Raw genomic sequence first — 22,089 nt, 5'->3', positions numbered from 1 at the left:
CTTTTTCAATTAATGCATTTTGACTGAGTGTTGAATTTAGTGCCTATTGGTGGTGGACTTGTTTTGAGTATGAGACCCAATTTAGTGAGTACTGTTGTATTCTCAAACAGTGACAGTCAATTAGGGTCAATTAGGACCCCATTTGACTTGACAAGAAAACTTTTTCAGAATGAAATCTAGCAAGCCTCACATATGATGCAGAGATTGTTAAAAGGCTTCACATATGATGCATGTGATGACCCCATTAGGCCCTACCATCTTGTGTTAAAGTCACGTTGGTTTGAATAAGTCTTAGAGTTTTAGATAGTCTTGGATAAGTCTTTTAGTATTGGTGAACTGGGTTATTGTTCCTTGTAGTTAGTCTGTAACTCTATTTAAAGAGAGAGTGGTAAATAAAAGTAAGCAGACATTTATCAATCAATAAGCTTGAGTTATCAGAGGCCACGGATTTCTCCATAAACCCACTTCAATTATCCCTGATTTCTTAAGTTTTTCTCACAGCCCTAATCATCTTGTGCCTGGTTGGTTATTGTTGTCTTAGCATTTCACAAAGGGATTGTGAGCAAAATATTGTGTATGTTGTAATCTCTCTCTTACAACATGCATGTATAACACCATTGTTATATGGTGAGACCTACGTACATGTCGAGAAGGAGTTGTATACAAAAAATCCATTGATATGAAGTTCAAGTGTGGCAGGTCTCTGTCTTGCCAGATTGATAACTCAGTGGAGGCTGCTTAGGGTAATGTGAGTGAGGAAGATATATTGAAGTGAACAGAAGTACTGGAACTCATTTTGCTTTTCATTTGGCCCTTAAATAATGTTTGAGTTCGTTTGTAGTAGAATTTTAAGTAATAGGTTTGGATGGAACCAACCCTGTCTGAAACTTGTGTCTTCTACTTGTTTTGGCTTGGAATATGCCTCTTTGAATCCACTCCAAAGCCCCTATTATTTTTTTTAGGATTGGAGGATGAGATCAATGAGTGCATCAATCTCATCTTTTCTTTGACAAGTGTTAGCTGTCTCGTGCCATTAGTTTAGTAAGTTGCTGTTTTCTTATTTGTTTGTTAAGATTTTAGTGAAACTAGGAAGCAGCTTGAAAGGTTCAAAGTAGGCTAATATGGATCATGCTGCTCGGCGTAAGTGATCAGGTATGTCTTTTGGAGTTTTGGGAGTGAAATTCTGCTTGGTGAAGTATCAAGTATGTCTTTTGTCAATGAGCAATTTGAGGCCCAACTGATGCAAAGCACCTCAATGAGGCCCAATATAGCTGTGTATAGGTCCAGTGACAACTGACAAGGCCACTATCAAAGTCTATAGCTTTCTTTTGGCCCACTAAAACTTCTTGGTTTTTTTTTTTTTTTTTTGCCACGCCCACCAAAACTTCTAAATGTGACATTTAAGGGCAATTTTACTTATTTAATTTGAGAGAGATGAGGGCATGGACGTTATTATGCGGAAACATGAAGAATTTTCAGGTGCTTGCAATTGAATTGTTGAATGCATGCTGTACATAGATACCCAGCAAGGACATCCACTCGGATGATTTAAGAAATCATTTATTCACAGAGTGGTGAAGGAAGTGTTTACAAATAATCACAAGGATACAAACCTACGGGTAAAATACTTCTAGGCCTGGGAATATGCACATGCAAATTCAACTCATATTCAACACCTAGGAGGATGCTCAAACCTTAATATAACTTTGAGCTTGAAGATAAAACACATAATGCAAAGCTCTAAGTTTATAGGGTACACTACTATGGAAATGTCAAGATGTCAATAATAAGCAATAAATGAAACATCTACCAACCGAATCCATTGAGTGCAAAAGATGTAAAAGTTTAAAAGCATCTAATGAGATTTTGGGTGAGTTAAACTCCTAATCGGTTTCTAGGCCATAAGCCTAAAAACATATGATTGAAAGAACAAGATCAAGATCAAGCCTTTACGGCCCTTGATCAAGCCACATCCTCAAATCCCATCAAAGCAAGCAGTCTTGAAGATTCAACGGTTTGATTAAAGAACAAGTACTCCCCACCCTTTGGATCAACCGATTAATCTTGGAGAATGGAGATCGAATTAGAGAAAAATTCTTTCTTTTGTAACAAATATTGAAACAGAGATTGTAACCCTCAAATTTGGTAAATACAGATAATTTACACACATATTTCTTGTTTATTTAAATTTGCAGTATAAGTGGAAAACAAACATCCCAAAAATATTATGCATGTATTTACTAAGATAACCTAACCACCTAGGCACCTACCCACCTAATGAGAGTCTTGGTAAGTCAATTACCTTTCTAAGTGGACGAAGCAATATTGGTAACTGGAATTGAGATGTGCAAATTTTGTTACAGGAAGGATAATAATAAGAACATGAATTAAACCAACACAGACTACTCATGATATATATTGTCAAACTATTTATTTAACATGAAAATCTGGAGTCAACAAGAACTCCCAAAACATAGTCAGAAGCGTCAAACCACAGGTAGGATAACAACCCAAAACGGTAAACAGAAGTCCCGAAAAAATCATCAATAATAGAATTTACTGAATGCTAACCAATTTTTGGATATTCGATGACCGATTTTCAAAACCAAAAGTTTTTATTTTAGTTTTGGTAAGCCCTAATTCAAAACCGAACCGACAGATATGCAACCCTAACCCTTTTTTCTTTTTTTGTCACTGTGAAAAATTGCATTCAAGGAACAGTAAAGAAAAATAATAATAATAATAATAATAATTTTTGTTTACCATGGCAGCAAGGTTGTGGCCTGTGTATTTGGGCATTAATTGTACATGGTGGGGGTAATGTCTAGTTAGGGCTCAAATTATTCCATGGACACATGCAGCACCCACAGGTCATATGATGATAACCATAGTTGCCGTTATCTTTAGTGTAAAAAGAAGTTAGGGGTAATTTGGGAATATTGGTAGGTTTGTTGAGTAAAAGCCTAAAAGGGTTTCTTTTTTTCTTAACCTTTTTTGTGGGGTTGGGAAGAGTGGAAGACTAGTTGAGTGATAAACTGATAATCAGATTGGGGATTGCAATAAGAAAGTGATTGAGTGAGAGTGGGGTGAAAAAGCAAAAGAAAAAATATAAATAATTAATAAAGTGGTAACAGAATCACCTTTATTTTAATTTAAACATGCATTTTGATTCTTTACTTCGTTGTGGTAATTTCATTTTCCACACTTTTCTCAGTTGGGAATTTTCGTCTTTGAATCTCCAATCAATAAAATGCTCATCTTTTGCATTTGCTTTATTCCCATTACTTTTGTAGTTTGTCCGTTTACTATAATTTTTATTATTTGCTGTAAATTAAGAATAAGTTTAAATTTAGTGAAAAATAAAAACATGGATATTCAAAGAAGATGTTGCTCCATCTTTTGAAGTGTAACATGATCTTAAGATTCTGCCTCAAAAAAATTTAAGAAAGGAGAAAAGGTAAAAAAGGTAACCTGTTGTTGTGCATTATAATTTATAAGCAGTGAATTAAAGCCAAATATTCTGAAGGGATATCCTTAGCTTGGGTGGGATGATGATGTTTATGATGAGATGAGCTACAAAGATGACGTGTAAAGAATATTACAAAGCTTCCACATGACATAATGTTTATGTTCGTACCAATTGCGGGGAACCTAATCCAGCTTTTTTTTTTGGTATTTTTTTTTTTTTCAAAACAAAACAGAGTAATTATTACAATTTTTTAAAATTAGAAAGGAATTTCAATTTTCTTTTTTGGGGTACTACGGGGTCGAAGCCCAAAAACAAAATAACTACACCAACACGTACTACTCTCTAGCAATAGAAACATCAATAACATCAGCAGCAAGGATGCTTCTGATAGAAGGAGGGTAAGGAATTTGAATTTTAGATCCTTGGTTTCATATAGATATAAATATAAAAGAATTTCATGTAATCTATATATATATTACATGAAATTTTTATATTGGTTCTACAATATTATTGTTTGAAGTTAAAATCTGAAATTTAAGCTCTAATGGTGATTTTATTCCCCTTTTGTAACTCAAAACCTGACGTCAAGGACAAACAGGAAGATGCTTATCCAAAGGTTTTTTATTTTTTATTTTATTTTTTATGAAACTGTTCAACAGTTTCAACACTAAAACCCTAAACCCTAGCATTACCCTTATACAAATGTCTTATGCTTTATGGAGGGAGCTTCAATTAAGAATCTCTCAAATAATTTTATTTAATTGATTCCTTGTGGGGCCCATTCCCTATTGTATTTCAATTATCTGAGACGTCTATCTTTTAGGTATTAGAAAATTAGGATTAAATACCAAATGTCAATAGTTTTTTAATAAAGCAGCAAGACACTAATTTTTTTTTAGTTTAGGTACTAACCTAAAGTAAAACATTTTGGATTAAGTCACAAATCAGTTTGTTATACAGTTGTGACTGTTGAACAGTTACAGTTGTAATTGTCGAACAGTCACAGTTGTGACTATTTAAAATTTATAAAAAATCCAAAATTTTAAGGGTTTCATACTTTTGATTTAGGTTTGAGGATGAAATCCTATAACCCAAAGACTAAATATTAAAATTTAAGCCTTGCAAATATTGAAAAAATAACAAATCAATAAAAAAGTTATGACTGTTAGACAGTCACAGTTCGATATAATCATATTTTTTAAAGTTGGTACATAAACTGAAATTTAGTACCTAAAATGAAATGACATAAATATTTTAGTAGTTGAAATGAAAAAATATTATAATTTGGTACCTAAAATCAATCAACCTTTTAGGTATTTGTTTAAAGATTATCTCCACAAAAAATTAGACAAATCGAAAGTCATTATAATATCTAATTTTGATCAAAACACTTGAAATGATGACCATTTAAACAAATAGTCAAATGGTTTTCAATTTATCTAGATTTTTGCAAAGTTGATCCTTGAATTGAGACTTAAAATGCTCGTTGAATACAATGTGGAATGAGCCTTACAAGAGATCCTTTATTTACCATTACATAAGGGTCCCTCATAGAAGGGGTCTGATATTTTAGGGTTACATATACATGTAAAAAAATAAATAAAACAACACAAAATTTAAAAGTACAATAATTTGGAATCATATTCACCATAATGTTATATGTTACTATTGAACCGTTTCAATCGTCCAGTGAAAAAAAAAAAAAAAAAGGGTTACCGAGTGCTCACCCAAGGGGGCTGAGCTCCTGGCATTGCACAATTAAACATGGACTAGAACAGTTGAAACACGAAGTAGACGTTTATATCATGAGTTTTTTTAACATTTTTAAAAACGTTGGTGAAATTTTTTAACATCCAACACTTTAGGTGGATTATATATATTATCATTAAACCAAGTATTAACCCATGTCAGAAATGAGATAAAAAGATGGAGAAAATGGTTGCCAATCGAATCACTGGAGCTTCTAATCAATGTAATTCTATAGTGCCGATCAACCATCCTTGTCATCGATCAACGATGAGTCCCAAAGTTTTTAATTCCCAAACATTTAGACATCAGAAAGATTATATATATATATAGGCCCATTCAGACATTTGCACCTGACGCCGAGCGCTCGGCGCTGGTCCGCCCAACATTCCAAAGCTAAACCATAACATAACGCCTCTACCAAGTCCATTCTATACCCTAGGAAGGGATAAGAGTTTACCCTCAAAACTCGATGAAGAAAGCAGTTTTTATCAAAACTATTGTTTTTTCTATTTATTAGATAATAGTTAGATAATTAAATGGTTTTTCGATTTGGTTGATTTTTTGTAAGGATGATATTTGAAGTGAGAACTTGAAAATAGACGATTCAAATTATGAAATTACATCGTGTGGTGGGCTGAAAAATGTGGTTAGCTTCCTATTAACTTACTAACCAGTTTGCAAATAATCAACCAAATCGAAAGTTGTTTAACCATTTGATTATACTACAATCATTTCAATGTTTTTATCAAAGTATTATGTGCGTCGATCTATTTGTTCATAGTTAGATAACCAGATGGTTTGTGTGGTGGGCCTAAAACGGTGATTAAGTTTGTATTAATTTACTAATTTGTTGGTTTTAAAGCATTCTAATTATATAGTTACAATGCATGACATAACGCTATGTTAATAATAAGATACTTTAGGGGTGACAAAATTTTGACACGACACAATAACATGCACGACTTGAACCCGACATGAAGTTAGCAGGTTTGAGTTGGTCATTTCTTGATTCAAACACGAATATGACACGACCCGCTAAACATGAATAATAAACAGGTCGAGTTAGTGTTAAGCAGTGCACCACAATTGTGACACATACGCTAAACACGTTTAGCTAGTATTATATGAAGAAAATTAATATTTTTTCTCATTTTTTAATATGTATTATATGACCTATTGTAGAATTTTGACTTATTTATATATGATGTTATTAGTATTATGATTAAATATGTTTTTTATGTTTTAAAGGTAATGCATAAGTAACTACTTTGGTTTAAAAATACAAGAAATTATGTTTAAGTTTTAGTTCACGGAATATATGAATTAACCCAAACATGACACGATTATAAATGAGTTTGGTTAAGGTTGAGTCACTCGACAAGATTAATTAAACGGGTCAAGTCAAAATTGACTAATATTTAACACAAACACGAAATGACACGACACATTCCAACATGACACGACCAATTGCCACCCTAGATACTTGCTTATATGCGAGGGAATCCAAAAGGAGAAGGTTTGTGTACGGAAAAACAAAAAAGAGAAGGTTGGCAACACCTCGGTGTAATTAATTGACACAATTAATTTTCATCATTAATTAGAAGAGGATTGTTGCACCTCTTTCTTTGACTTGTGAACAAAGTAATCGATACGCACCAGGCATATAAATAAGGATCTAAAAACAATCTTAATTATGATATAATTAATTTCAAATCTAAAAGCTAATGATAACCAGCATCCTATCAATAAATCGAATATCCCTTCTTTTTTGTGGAAAGGATATCCCGTTTAGTATCATTAATAGAGAAGGTAATATATTGTAGGGAATTAAGATGTTGCAAAGAGTTGTTGCCTTACAAAGACACATAATAATAATTAAAAAGCTTTGCATACATGTTTCCTTCAAAGCCAAGGCAAAATTGACACTTTGTTTTTCTTTTCAAACACCAAATTAATGACTAATTGACTATAACCACCAATATAAATCATATGTTGCTGCTAGGGGTGGGCGCGGTGCGGTTCGGCCCGGTTCACCCCCGAAACCGTGCGCCGCACCGGACGTTCCTATATGGTGCGGTTCGGTGCTAAAAACCGGAAAAGAAGGAGAAAAACCAAATCAAACCAAACCATTCAAAGTGCGGTGCAGTGCGGTTCGGTTTGGTTCTCCACTACAGTTCTAGGTTTAATGAGTTATTATTCATATTGACATTTTTTGGGAGATTGAGATTTCGTTTGGGGTTTGGGCAAATTTGGATTATAAGTTATAACTATATATAAGATTATATATAGCTATTATAGAGTAATGAGTATAGTATATATATAACTATATACTACTATAGTATATACTAGTATACTACTATAATTATATACTACTTATATAGTTATATATAACTATTGTAGTATGTATACAACTATATACTAAGTTACTAACTATATAGTTATATATAACTAACTATACTAAGTTTATATATAACTCTATATGTATAAAACATTATTATATAAACTATAGACTATAGAGTATATAGAAATAGAATATACTAATTTTATTATATAAGATATAACTAAAATTATATACTAAAAAATTATTATATATATAATATTAAACTCATAGGGTTATATAAAATATATTTTAGGGTCAAAAATAAAAATGTATAAAATGTGTATAAAAATGTATAAAATGTACATAAAAATATATAATTATATTTTTAAAAAATTACACGGTTTGGTTCGGTTTGGTCGGGTAAAATGAGCATGAAATCGGAACCGGAACCATCCATATACGGTTTGGTTTGGTTTTCTCTTACAGTGTTGACTTTTTGGTCAACTCGGTGTTTTTTCGATTTTTTTACGGTTGATTTGGTTCGGTGTTTCGGGGCGCCGGTTATTATGCCCACCCCTAAGGCTAATAATTATCCTTGTGAGCCTCTCAAAAGTAGTTCATAAGAAAAATTTTATAAGACTGTCATGCAAGACTTAATATTACTAGTTCTCCATCTAATATACATTCCAACTTTGACGAATTCGAGATATGAATATCCTTTGTAATCTGATTTCTACTTTGAATAAGATTACTTCCTTTTATTATAAAAATTGCATCGATCATTTGTATATTTCCCAAATTTGAAAGTTTCTACGATCATTCATTCATCGTATTTACTAATCCAAAGCTTTGAGGTTCTGGTTAATTATTATAAAAAGAAAAGAAATATATTGACTCAAAAGTTAGTGATAATCTTGGCACTCTTCCTTAGGACTAGTAGATCGTATCCTAGCCATCAACGTCCCTTCAACGATTCTACCATACCGATTCTGGCACACACAAAAAAAGTTACTTCCCAAAAGACTTATTTATGGTCATGATCGAGTTTGTCTTTGCAAGACAAAACGCGTGTTTGATATATAAACAGATTTGAAGGTAGCGATATTTACATCTGAGAATGAGTAGAGAAGATTTTATAAATTGTCACCGAAAAGACTCTACGTCTCCGATATGAAGTATCATTTCCAATATGCCTCTTCACATGTAGCATTATTTAAGTAAAATATGTGAATAATAATTTTGAATAATATGGGAACACCTGTGGTTGTTCAACATGACACATATTTAACTTAAAATTAATTGACAATAAATAAAAAAATTGAAGACCTTATAAATTGTTAGGCAATGTCATATAATCCAACTGTGGAATATTACTTAATTTCGATCAATAAAAATGTGTTTGTCATGCGCATTTATATGGAAATTTTCCAATGTTCATTAACCCACTTCATCATAGAGATTATATAATTTCAAATCATCAGACTGCTACTTAAGGTAATTGAACTTTGGCTTAATATATGTTCTTTCTTCTTGAACTAGATCGACCTTGACAAACATATATATTACAGTACAAATATTTATGGCAGCGTGGGTAGTGATCAAAAACTGAGATTACTTAATCTTCATAACTAGAAGCTTATAACGCTTCTAGTTATGATGTATATATAACGCTCTACCATGTATATGATGGATCCAATACAAAGATTGCAATGATGTACATTAATTTTGGGGGCTGTGTTTGTTAATTGTCTCCCACTAGTTAGTAATTATGAAAGATATATACCTGCCCTTCACATGGTTATGAATTTAGCCAAACTACAATATATGGCAGGCTGGCAGCAATGGGTTATGTCATTAGTGGCGGATTAAAATTCCTTTTAAGCTCTCAAATATATCCTTTTTGAAGGGAAAGAAGTTCTTAAATTGTACTTACATATTTTTTTTAATATACATTTGAAAATTTAATGAACCAATATAAAACACGAAAGTACAAGCTTATAGCTAGAGTCGTATATATATCTTAATTTTGTGATTTATTATTAGTTACAATATGTAATTGACTGAGAGTTATAACCATCGTAAGTGTTTGATGGTTACAATGAATCCGATGTTATTTTCAAGCTTAGCAAGCATTGGAAAAGGTACACAAATCAATCTAGGGTCGATCGGCACCCGTTTATCGCTTAGGGTTAAGCTTCGAGGTTTTGGACAAAAACTAAACCCTAATTAAGCTTAACAATATATAACAAATCTACACTATACAGTACACTACCTAGCTCGTTGGAAAAGAGATCAAAACAACCAAAACAAAACAAAAATAAAAGAGGGCTGTTATTTGTACACCCTTTCTTAAAAAAAAAAAAAAAAAAAACCCAAGGAGAAAGACCACTTTGGCCCTCCCCTCTTTGCCTCTCTTTCACCTTCCCTCACCCATACACCCCATCCCCATCTCCCTCCGTACACATGCACCCCATTCCCATCCCCATCTCCATCTCTTCTTCTTTTCTTTTTTTTCTTTTCTTCATCGTCGAAGCCCACCCCCACCCTTTCTCTTCTTCTTCTTCTTCCCCCCACCCCAACCACCTCCCCTCGAGCCCTCCCCTCCTCTCCTCTCCTTTCCGACTCCTCTCTCCTTGCCACCTCTCAATTCATCCTCCCCACATGCACCAACCACCACCACCTTCTCCCCCTCTCTCTCTCTCTCTCTCTCTCTCTCTCTCTCTCTCTATCTCTTATTCCCTCATTCCTCTCACCCAAGCAGATAGCTAAAGGTCCAAAATATTAAAAAAAAAAAAAATTGCAATAGGTTTGGCGGACCAGTGCCGAACCCAGTGGTTTCATTCGACAGGTACCCACCGAATAGAATAGGATTGTTTGGTGTGTACCTGCCGAACGAAACTGGTGGTTTCGGCACTGGTCCGCCAAACCACCTGTAATTTTTTTTTTTTAAGTTTTCTTCTCTCCAACAAGGAGGAGTAGTTGTGGAGTGGGCAGGAGAGAGGGGGTGGGCAGGGTGAGGGTGGGGATGGCGATGGGAGAGCAAGGGAGGTGGTCGTTGTAGGGGGAAGAAAAAGAAGAGAAAGAGTGGGGGTGGGGGTGGGGAAAGAGAGAGAAAGACAGAGGAAGAGAGAGTGGAAAGAGGGGCAGGGAGGGGGTGGGGTGGTCACCGGTAGTGGTAGGTTGCTCGGCGTGGTCGGGGATGGGTGTGTGCCTATGTGTGTGTATTATTATTATTATTATTTTTTTTTAGTTTAGGAAGGGTGTGCAAAAAGAAAAGGGGATGGGGTATAAGATCTTTTCCCTTGAGTTTTTTTTTTTTTTTTTGAGGAAGGGTGTGCAAAAAGAAAAAAAAAAGTGTGCAAATAGCAGCCTTCAAATAAAATCACACTAATCGATCGGCCCTGCACAATTAATCTTTCCATGTTTATATATAAGATGGACCTATTTAATTATTTTAAACAAAGTTAGTGATTGACCTTTTTAGCATAACAAAAAATTTTGTTAATGATACAATGGAAAGTTGAAGGTGCACTTATGGATCATTAATTAAATATTTATCCATTACTGAACCCTTTTTCTTTTTATCTTTTTGGTTTAATTCGCAATTATGAAACCCTAATAATGCCTCTATCTGCTAGTATGGTATTACTTCTTCGCTAAAGTTCTTACTCAATTACTTTATGTCATTCAAAAAAATACGGTGATGATCTTTCTTGATTTATTTCCATGCATTAATTAAGAATCCGTAGCTCAATTAATTTCCATATATAATAGAACAAAACAACTATAAATTTTCACAATTAAGGTGTAGAACTAGCTAGGGTTAACTCTTCGTTAATTTGCAGAGCTCTCCTAGGTGCGTATGTATATATCTTTCCCACCAACTTGTTCAGCCATGGATATCATACCACATGTGGTTAGTAGTCTGCTCAACCATTAATTAATTGTTTTAATCCTAATATTTGTTGATGCATATGTATATGCTTTGATTATTAAATATTTGAATTTATATTTTTCAATGACTTTCAGTTTCATCCATATTTTCTTGTTTACTTCAATCCTGTGTATTGATTTTTGTTTGATTTGAACGCCTCCTCCTTTGTTATTATTTTCAAGAAATGAAAATGGCTTTTATTTTCTTAGTAAGAAAAGGGAAGGTTTTCTTTTCATTTTTTTTTCCCGTGATTTTACTAAAAAAAAAAAAAAAGGTTTAAATTATGTCTTATGAAGCATATTTATTCCATTGTTTCTCTCCCCCTTCATCAAGTTGTTTAGGTCGACAGGCAACCCTGAACTTTTGGGGGGTAGATTTTCTATTGGTTTTGATTTTTATATATTGGTCGGAGATTGGTGTTGATCTTATGTTTATATTCAGAATTATATCATTTTAGATTTTTATATGATAAACACAAAATGTACGTTTAATCCTTCTCTAAAATGAGATTAATTGTTTGTACATAGTTTGTAGTAAATATATTTGAAGTTATTGTCTCCATCTACACAACAAATGGGTGTAGATTAAGCTAGATCGAATTCTGTACTTGTACTCCATTGCCTTCACTCTTGCATTTTAGTTTTATAATTGTAAGAATGAAATTGGAATTATATTAATAAATTAATATGACAATTTTTTTTCATTACAAGTATGACCATAAGATTGAAAACGAAAAACACAGTAGGCAATATTTAACTGTTGAGTAGTATAATGATTTTTTCTTTTGGTCATGAGTATAATATATATAGTGATTCATTGATTTCTTATTGCTAATATAGTAATAAGAGGTTATATTTACACCCACTATTATATATGCTCATGACACCTTCTCTAAAGTTTTTCTAAGATTTCTCAATTTACCTTCACATATTTCCAAAAACAAAAATAGCAAATTCAACCTCTCCAAGTGACCTTTAAATATCAATCTACACCTCCTCATATTGCCATATGGTCGGTGACCTTTAGCATCATAAGAGGTAAGAGTGTAAGACAGTGCATATTTATTTTCCTAAGATCTTCGATTAATATTTACTGGGCCCACCTCTTGACCTCATCTCGTACTCAGAAAGGAAGGATAAGCTTGCACTCCACACCAAACGAGACACCATATTCCCTCCGTTTCCTCCACCCACTAAATATATATGCCACCACCTCACCTTTCTTAACCCCCTTTAAACCTAAACTCCAATTACATTATAATCATGTAAATGAATAAAAAACTTCAAGAAAAATATTTGCTATCACATTGGATCGAAATTTTTGTTTGAAACATTATTCTAATAAATGAATTATATTAAAAATTTCTTATTAAATTAATGACCGATTCTAGTATATTGCTCAAGAATTTTCTCACTCTTAATTTTTTGTTTTTGACGTATATTATTATATTGCATGCTTGCTTCCTTTAATTAATAAGCTACCTCTTGATTAATGCTTTTTTTTTATAAAATTATTAAACTACCTCTTGATAAATTATCTATTTCTCTTGTTTTTTTGACCGTATAATTAAAGTATCTCTTTCTTAATTCATAAGAATGTGATCACACTAGTATTAATGTGCAAGATATAATAATTATACAGTATTATTCAAGATATATATTTCAAACTTCTTTAATCGAACAGATGATCTCATTATTAAAACATGCGATTATAATCATATCAGCATTAATACACGAGATTCTATCAAAACCGCAATAGTAAATGAATGAAATATTTTCAAAGAATTACTCAAAATATTCTCTTTACCTTAATTAGCTTTTACCAATTGATCCTATATATTGCCTACTCCCTTTATGAAACTCCCCCTTTGCTAACTATTATCTTGCTTCTCTCTCTCTCTCTCTCTCTCTCTCTCTCTCTCTCTCTCTCTCTCTCTCTCTCACACACACACACACACACAGTTTGAGACCATCCGCCTCCCCTCCCCACCCAAGAACCCACTCCCCACCATGAGCGAGAAGGTGTGCGAACACCACCACGACCACCCGGACTTGTACCGCCGCCTCCTCTACGCCACCATCGGCTTCCTGGTCCTCTTCGGCATCCTCGTGTTCTTGGTGTGGGCCATCCTCCGGCCCTCGAGGCCCAGCTTCATCCTCCAGGACGTCACCGTCTACGCCTTCAACGTGTCGGCGGCCTCCCCCTACATTCTGAGCACCAACATGCAGGTGACGGTGGCCACCCGCAACCCCAACGCCCGCATCGGCATATACTACGAGAGCCTTGACCTCTACGCCACGTACAGGGACCAGCAGATCACGCTGGCCACCCTGCTTCCCGCCACTTATCAGGGGCATAAAGACGTCGTCGTTTGGTCCCCATTCGTGAGGGGCGACGGGGTCCCCATATCGCCTTTTCTCGGGCAGGCGCTCGGGCAGGACCTCAACGTCGGGGCAGTGCTGGTGAATGTCAAAATTGGTGGGAATGTCAAGTGGAAGGTGGGGTCGTGGATTTCGGGCAAGTATCACTTGTACGTGCACTGCCCGGCGTACATCAAGTTCGGCAACGTTGTCAATGCTGGGATTGCTGTCGGTGGTCCGCCGGCGATCAAGTTTCAGTTGGTGCAGGATTGTAGTGTCGAGACTAATGTTGGTTCTTAATTTCTCTTTAGTTAAGTAATTCCCTTTATTGCTAGCTACCTACTTTTTCTCTTTTGTTCTTGTTTCTTTTTAGAGAATATCACTCCTTTTTTTCGTTACTTGACTTCAAAGGATATTCTTATTATTATGCTACTCAAAGAACACAAAATTACATGACTAGTTTGGATTTTTTCTTTTTTTCTTTTTTTCTTTTTTTACCTTGATCATATTGCATTGTTCCTCAATTAGACAAATGTTATTTCATCCAATTTTTCTTTTTTTCGACTTGCATTGCCTCTATAATATTATGGTTTGTTTAATACAATGGTATAATGTGCATATCATGTCACATAATTTGGAAAAAATTAAAAGTAAGTAAAGGCAATATCTTAATTTCTTAGAGAAAAAGTCACCGCTAGAGTTGGCAAGATTAATTTTTACCATTGCCTGCTGAAATTTATCTTCATTTTTATCGTGTATGTACGTGGGGGACAAGGCTCATGAGAATTGGCAATATTGACTAGGCCAATGTGATTATATCGATCATTGAAAAAATTAAACTATTTTGACATATATCTCTTTTGGGATTCACCAATTTACAAATGAAAAATCTATCTTTATGCAGTTTGTGAGATAGATTAATGTTAATTATTCACCAATTTCTATATGAATTATGTACTTGGCGAATTTTTTTGTAACATTAATGTTAATTATTCCTTTTTCGTTTATTATTTTGATGATGGAAATAGGATTTTTTATTTTTTAATTCTGATTTTGTGTTTATATTCAAAGTTATGTTGTTTCGAGTTTAAGACTATTTAGTTTTAAATGGGAAAGATAATTAAAACGAAATATTAGATATTTAAATTTGAGATTTAGCATCTAAGATTTATGTTGGAAAGATAATTAAAACGGAAGTTCACACAATTTAATTTAAGTATAAATATAATGTCAGCAAAAAATCCCGATTTCCAACTATAGAAGTTGATGGAATAATTTAGTTGGAATGACCATAAAATTGTCTCTTATACTCAAATTAATTATCTCTCTTCTTTCCGAATAATAATTCATAATTTCAGATTCTATTGGGCATCTATAGTTGACCAAGGTCAATTAATTGTACGTCCAAGGGACCAGGGCATCGTCTTTTACTTACTTACTAAGATCTCTTGAGTTTTTTAATTCCAAGAGAAATAATAAATTTAAGCATATTTTAACTTCCTCCTGTGTAATTTAGTGAAAAATTGTTGATGATTTGTTTTCCCGAAGCATGTGCTTTGGATCGTGTTACATGAACAGAGTACACAACATCACACAGTCACACTCTCTATGGTTATAATATTTGGCAATAAATACGAGTTAATTCGATCCTTTTCGTTTTGGTCATCCAATGCAAGAAGTCAAAGAATGATCGATGACTTTGTGTTTGGAGCTTTTATTTTTACTGGTTTATTGTATTTCGGAGCTTCACGATTATATCAAAGTTTTCTAACTTAACGTGTTGTTAGATTAATTAGCAATAATACTAGACTCTCATATTTGAATAATTATAATACTAGTGATGCCATCAATTAGGCAACGCCATGAGATTCTTGTTAAGCATACTGCCAGCTGATGTACAAGTGTCAACATCTAGTGGTTGTGTTTGTTACTGATTTAGTTGTTAATTAGCCAATGTAATGATGACAGGTGGATTAGTTAGTATTATATTCTTTGGTTAGTCACTATATAAGAATCGTGAGCTAGCTAGGCTCATTCTTGTAATTTGGTTAATGAGAAATACACAGTTATTTCTTTGAGTCTTTGCTTGCTTTCTCTGATTTACAAAGTTCTTTCATTTTCTTTCACTTTGTTAATAATTCTTGATGTAGTGTGACGCATCCACCATAAATATCACTCTTACACATACTTTTATAAAAGTGTGATGCATCACCCTGAGTATGTAGCTAGGAGAAAATTTTTACATATCTCAAAAAATAAAAGTATTTGAACCGCATTGACCTATTACTGAATTGAAAACTTTTAATAAAGTGAAACCAATTTCTATAAATAATTGGCATCTCTATTAAAGCGGAGGCCGATTTAATACGTACGTCTCACCTCTATTAGAGGTTTTAAAATGAAGCAGTTTTTAATGCAAGTCTTTTGTCATGTTATGTATGTCATGTAGATCACAAGAGTTAATTAGTGAAATCATAACACATGTTTTATTAATAGGATCCAGGAGTTTTGAGTGCTGAGAAATCATAGTCTAACTGATCAACTTCCACTTTAGAAAAGTTGAATTGGTACCGATTCCAAAAGAAGGGGTGATGTGCTTAACTTCTCTACCTACTTCTACTTACTATTTGGTAGCACTGAAATCATTGTTGCTTGGGGGTTGGAAAGTTGGAACAAGTCTCTATACTATACTCACCAACTGAATGTGTGATATATGCTGCTTTTCACATTAACCCTCGAGCATAAATAAGGGTAATTTTTCTTTACGTTGAAGTATAAATTGGTATATTTGCATATCAATGCTGTGTCATGTTTTCTGATCAAATAATAATTAGAGAGGGGTATTTGAATTCGAAATCTTGGTATAAAGGTCAATGCTCTAATCACTAAATTAAGTTGTAAGCCAGAAACATTGTATCATTAGAGTTATAAGCCGTGTGTTGAAGAAGTCCGCCAGTTGAGTTCTTTTTTTGAGCAAATTTCTTTTATTTATCAACCACGAACATGTAATGTTGTGGCACATCAACATTTTCATGCATCATCATGTAACTCAGTGGTGGAAATTTAATGCATGATTAAGTTGGCTAATGGCCTTTTGATCAAAAAAAGAGTTAAAAGCCCTCAGCGTTATATCATGTTGGAAAATTGATTTTGTTCGAGTAATTTCAACTTTGAGTGAAATTTCGAGAGCCTTTTTTTTTTTTTTTTTTCTTAATATATAAGAAAATATAAGTATGTTAGGTTTAAGTCATTATATTGCAAGACCAACTCAGACCTGTACGCAGACCAACAGAGGCCGCCCAAACTGGAAAATAAAACAGCAGAAAAACTGTTAAAAGATTTTTTTTTTAGTACTGCTATATGCACACTCATTTCCTTCTTATTAAAAGGTTTTTTTTTTTTTTTTCTTATCTAAAAAAACTGTTTGCTTGAAGAACTTAGTTGCAAGAGTTGATGATTTTTGTTGATTGTTGTGTTGTTGGAGAAGAGGTCATTTGTGCTTTTTGAAGAGATATATTTATAGGAGTATGACAATCTAGTACCAAGCAATCCTTGTAAAATAGGAATCGGTTTGCTTGGCTATCAAGTCTTCATAATCCTTTCTTAATTGCACCATATCTCTCTTGATTTTCTTTTATTCTCAAGAAAACTATATAATTAATATTCAGTAAAATCCACCAAAATCTCAATAAAATCTCTATAATAATTAATGATAATTATCTTAATTTCTTGCTATTTTCCACAATTCCATCCAACGACATGTGTCGAATTTGGTTGTAAACAATGATAAAAAAAAAGGTCCATTTTTTAGATTATCCATTAAAGATCAAGTAAACATATAGTTTTGTCTTCCCAGAATTCAACCAACCCAACACCTCTAAAAACCTCAAATCTTGTAAACTCAATCCAATTGTAGTTATCGCTTGGTCTCAACAATTCATTCGACTATACCCGTCTCCCTTTATATTTCCTTTATTAAAAGTTATTGCTTTTATATTAAAGCAATTCCTGCTTGTTATCCACTCAAGGTTAATGAATTATGGAGTTGGTTGTTGGTGCAATAGCTGAATAACATATAAGTTATATAACCACGTTTAATAATATAATTTTCCTAACAGTATTGCTTAGAAAATGTCATACAGTATGTTGTAGTACAAAAGTTCTCCTAAATTATGTGCATCCTCAGCTACATGCAGCTACAGGTAAAGAATTAAATGTTCAACTTGCATGTACCATCACATTAAAACTCTTTCAGGTTCATAATGAGTGCCAGCTTCATCACTTCATCTCATATGCAACATATATAAACATAAACTACAGGAGAAAGCCTTGAGTAATTAAGACTATCTCATTGTTGTTCAATGTCAATGTATGTATGTGGTGGCACCGCTAATATGTTTCCATGCGTCTTAATTTACTTACTTAAAAAATTTAAATTCTACTTAAATTTTGAGATCTTGCCTTCTTTAAAAAAGTGTGATCATGTTTCCAGGCAGGATTTGTGGGTGTGGTTGATTTTTAATAGAACATGTTGAAGAAGGCCAACTCTTCAATAAATTACACATTTACATCTTAGAAGTTTGATTTTGCATCTCACATTCTCACCATTGTTGATCAAATAAATAAATGAACATTTTGATTATCAAGTGGAACCTTTTCTTCATCAAAATAGTAGCGAACGATTTTTGAGTTTTTCTAGAAAAGATTTTAGGACATAATATAGTATGTAAGGCAAAGATGACAAGGAATATGATATGAATGTATCATCTATCAACATGAGATGAGTTGCATGAATCAAAAATTGAGTTATTGAGTATGAAAACAGTAAAAGCGATTTCTTTCAAACATGTCATTTTTAGGGCACAAAACATTGTGCCTTTCGAGGCTTCTTTTTCTTGGGTTGCCCATGCCAAGGGGAGGTGAACCAGAAGAGGCAGGTAGCCCTCGTTATCAATGGACAGTCGGATGACTCAGCCGGAAGGGGAGGGGGTAGCTCCTGCTTTTCCTTATGAGGTTAAGAAAGCGTTAGCATATCCTTAATAAAGTCCTACGGGGATAATAAAATGGCTAAAACCCTTAGTTTAAGGAGCTTAAGGTATCTCCCTATTTTAGTGCTATACATGTCAAGAGAGCTAGTGCGTCATCTCATTCATATAATAATAAAATCTTTTAAAATTTAATTATAGATTATAAGTATCATTTTGATATGTAAGAGCATAGAGTCGGCAAAATCTTTGGCTGCTCAATTAGCTGTGCACAAATTTGCTGGATCTGGATGGGGTCACGGTTGAGGAAGAGCAAATGCTACTCCTGATTCTGGGGACCCCATTTATGCTCCGAGAAGAGTAACTGGTGAAAGAGTAATGCCATCTAGCTCATATTCTGCCAAGGGTGATCATCGCAGCCATCATGTCACTCCAGGTACTGAAAAGTGGAGAGTAGTTGGTTCTGGTTCAAGAGAATTACAAGGCTTAAAGGAATTGAAAATATGAATCTAATTAATATGAATCAGATTCAAATGCAGTCATCTGAATCTAATTCAAATGCAGTCATCTGAATCTAATTCAAATGCATTTAGGCTGGAAAGTTGTTCAAACACAGACCTGCTGAACTATAGGATGCGAGTTGGTAGAGTTAACCAACAGCATGAAGCATGAATGAAACTCTTGTCTACTCACAGAAATATTATGCTTACAAAAGTTTTTGGGGTAAAGTTAAGTTAGATTCATTGATAAAGCCACCTGCTTCAACACAACATCTAATGTCATGGCAGATCCAATCAAAGCTAAAAGGCAATTCTATATAACAGATAAACAGCCAATTCCAAACAGAAGCCGGACGATGACTAAAAGGGCCCTGTTTATGCAAGCAAGGCACCACACAAGGCTTCATAGCCACCAAGAAAATCTACACATTCCAGTTAAAGGCAATTATCAAAACAAGTATTGGAAAATTGTTGTGAATCCAAGGATTTCAGTGGGTGGACTACTCAAACCCAGCACAAGGCATTGACCCAGAAAACAAAAATGCCATACCACATAAACTAAAATAAAACAAATTTATGTACTAGTCATTCCAAAATTCATATTGATCAAAACGACCAAAACATAAGAGAAACAAATTATAATGCCATTGAGTCTTGAACAAAACCAGACAAGTAAATAGAAAACATATTCTCCTTCAAACCTAATGGAACTGAGATTTCATCTTAACCAGCACTGAGGAGGTCTCTCAAACTATGCTTCCACTTTCTCCCCAACATCTTCAAGAACAAGGGGTTTGGTTGGCTTTCCCAACAGATCGGTGAACTCTTGGAAAGGAGATTTAGAGAAGCGTGTCTCTTTCCAGAATTCAGGGGTCAAGAAACCATAGGTTTTCAGGAGGCAGTCAAAAGTGGCCTGCACAAATTGTATGCACATCCAATGATCAGATATAATGCACATAATATGAAAATAATCAGAACACATCTTCATTTGTTAAGATCACTCACTTGAGTTGATTCCCTTCATATTGAAGGGTTTATCCTTATACATTAAAGCTTCCTATTGAGGTCAGATTAGACATTAACGCAAGAATATTTAGACAGCACCTATTTAAAATGAACAATGATGACACTCAGTTGGCAAGGCCATGTACAAATGCCAACTGAGTGGGTCATATTTCAATCTACAGTGACTGTATCCGCCATTTTTTGACAGTATATGGGTAACTTACCATACCAATATTAACAACATTGCCAATGAATCAAGATACACTAAATTTAGAGTTGAGGGTGACAGAATTATCATGTCCAAACTTGCAATATTGGCTAGGCGAAGTCCGATATTGAACAAGACCCATGAAATCACTCAACTATGTCATTGTTTATTCAAGTTTGTTCAACATTGGACTTCCTCTAGCTAGCCAATCACACCACTCCCCTAGACACAACAATAATGTCGAATCGGGTTCAATGACATATAGTTCATATTGGTATTGTATACCATTTCTACATTCTTAAAAATAAATTGAACTCAGTAGCAAAATGATCAGTGACCAAGCAAATATATCACAAAGCATAGGCAAACCATCAACATAATCATTGATATGAAGCAAACTAAACGACACCCAATAAGCAATTAAACGCAATGAGCAAAAAAACAAAACGAATTAGATACCTTGACAAAGTTTCCAAGGGTCTTGGTGGATCCACGGGACGAAGTGAAGACGTCATCAATACCAGCAAACTGCAGGACCTTCTTGGGCACACGGGCAGCGACAATCCCAGCTCCACGGGGAGCGGGCACCATCCTGACCGTGACCGACCCGCACTTCCCGGTCACCTTACAAGGCACGGTATGGGGCTTCCCGATCTTGTTCCCCCAGTACCCTCTCCTCACCGGAATCACCGACAGCTTGGCCAATATAATCGCGCCACGTATCGCGGTGGCCACCTCCTTGCTGCACTTGACACCGAGCCCCACGTGGCCGTTATTGTCCCCGACCACAACAAAGGCCTTGAACCGGGTCCTCTGCCCGGCCCGGGTCTGCTTCTGGACTGGCATGATCTTCATGACCTCGTCTTTGAGGCTGGGACCCACCAGAGTGTCGACGATCTGGTGCTCCTTGATGGGGAGCGAGTGGAGGTAGATTTGCTCGAGGCTTCGGATCTTGCCTTCTTTGACCAGACGGCCGAGCTTGGTGACTGGGACCCACTTCTCTTCCTCGTCGCGACGGCCACCTCGGCGTCGGCCTCCACGGCCACGGTCACCGCCACGTCCTCCAAAGCCGCGACGGAAGCCACCTCTCTCAGCGGGTGCGGGTCTCTCTGCCATGGTTTGTTGCTTGTGAGATTGGAGAGTGGAGAGTGAGTGACGGCGGAGGGTTTAGGGTTAGAGAGGTTTTGTGTTTTTGGATATGGTTCAGGTTTATAGATGGTACTCATCGTCTACAAGGGGTAGAAGCCCAGACTGATAAGCCTGGGCCTGTAACGCCAGCCCAAAATATTTTTTAGGTGGCTAATGGCTTTGTTGGAAGTGTTTTTTAGGAAATATTTGTGGTCAATAGCGGTTTTGTTATTAGTTGCGCTAAAGGAATAAAATTTAGGATTTCGAAGAAATTTCGATCGAAATTTTGAAGATTTTTAAATTTTGACAAAAATTAGACGGAAATTGCTATCAAAATACAGAAATTTTGAATGAAACTTTACCATATGTTTATTTAACATATTATCTACTAAATTGATAAAAAAAAATTGAAGAAACCAAATTATATAGTA

The 22,089-nt window shown here is 34.7% G+C and overlaps 1 protein-coding gene and 1 pseudogene across 1 annotated transcript; one reads left to right on the top strand and one right to left on the bottom strand.

Moving 5' to 3' along the window:
- The first annotated feature begins 13,422 nt into the window (after positions 1 to 13,422).
- Positions 13,423 to 14,278, top strand: LOC147299153 (NDR1/HIN1-like protein 1 pseudogene; annotated as a pseudogene).
- A 5,593-nt stretch (positions 14,279 to 19,871) lies between these two features.
- Positions 19,872 to 21,728, bottom strand: LOC147299152 (uncharacterized). Its single transcript, XM_086251859.1, has 2 exons — positions 20,990 to 21,728; positions 19,872 to 20,230 (listed from the first exon to the last, which is right to left on the bottom strand). Exons 1-2 carry the CDS (start codon positions 21,644 to 21,646, stop codon positions 20,069 to 20,071), a joined length of 819 nt encoding a protein of 272 aa, XP_086107985.1. The 5' UTR covers positions 21,647 to 21,728; the 3' UTR covers positions 19,872 to 20,068.
- Positions 21,729 to 22,089: the final 361 nt, after the last annotated feature.

This window comes from Dryas octopetala, chromosome 1, assembly GCF_963921425.1.
Source record: "Dryas octopetala chromosome 1, drDryOcto1.1, whole genome shotgun sequence".
Taxonomy (NCBI): Eukaryota; Viridiplantae; Streptophyta; class Magnoliopsida; order Rosales; family Rosaceae; genus Dryas; species Dryas octopetala.
This window is presented reverse-complemented; position numbering and strand designations above follow the sequence as displayed.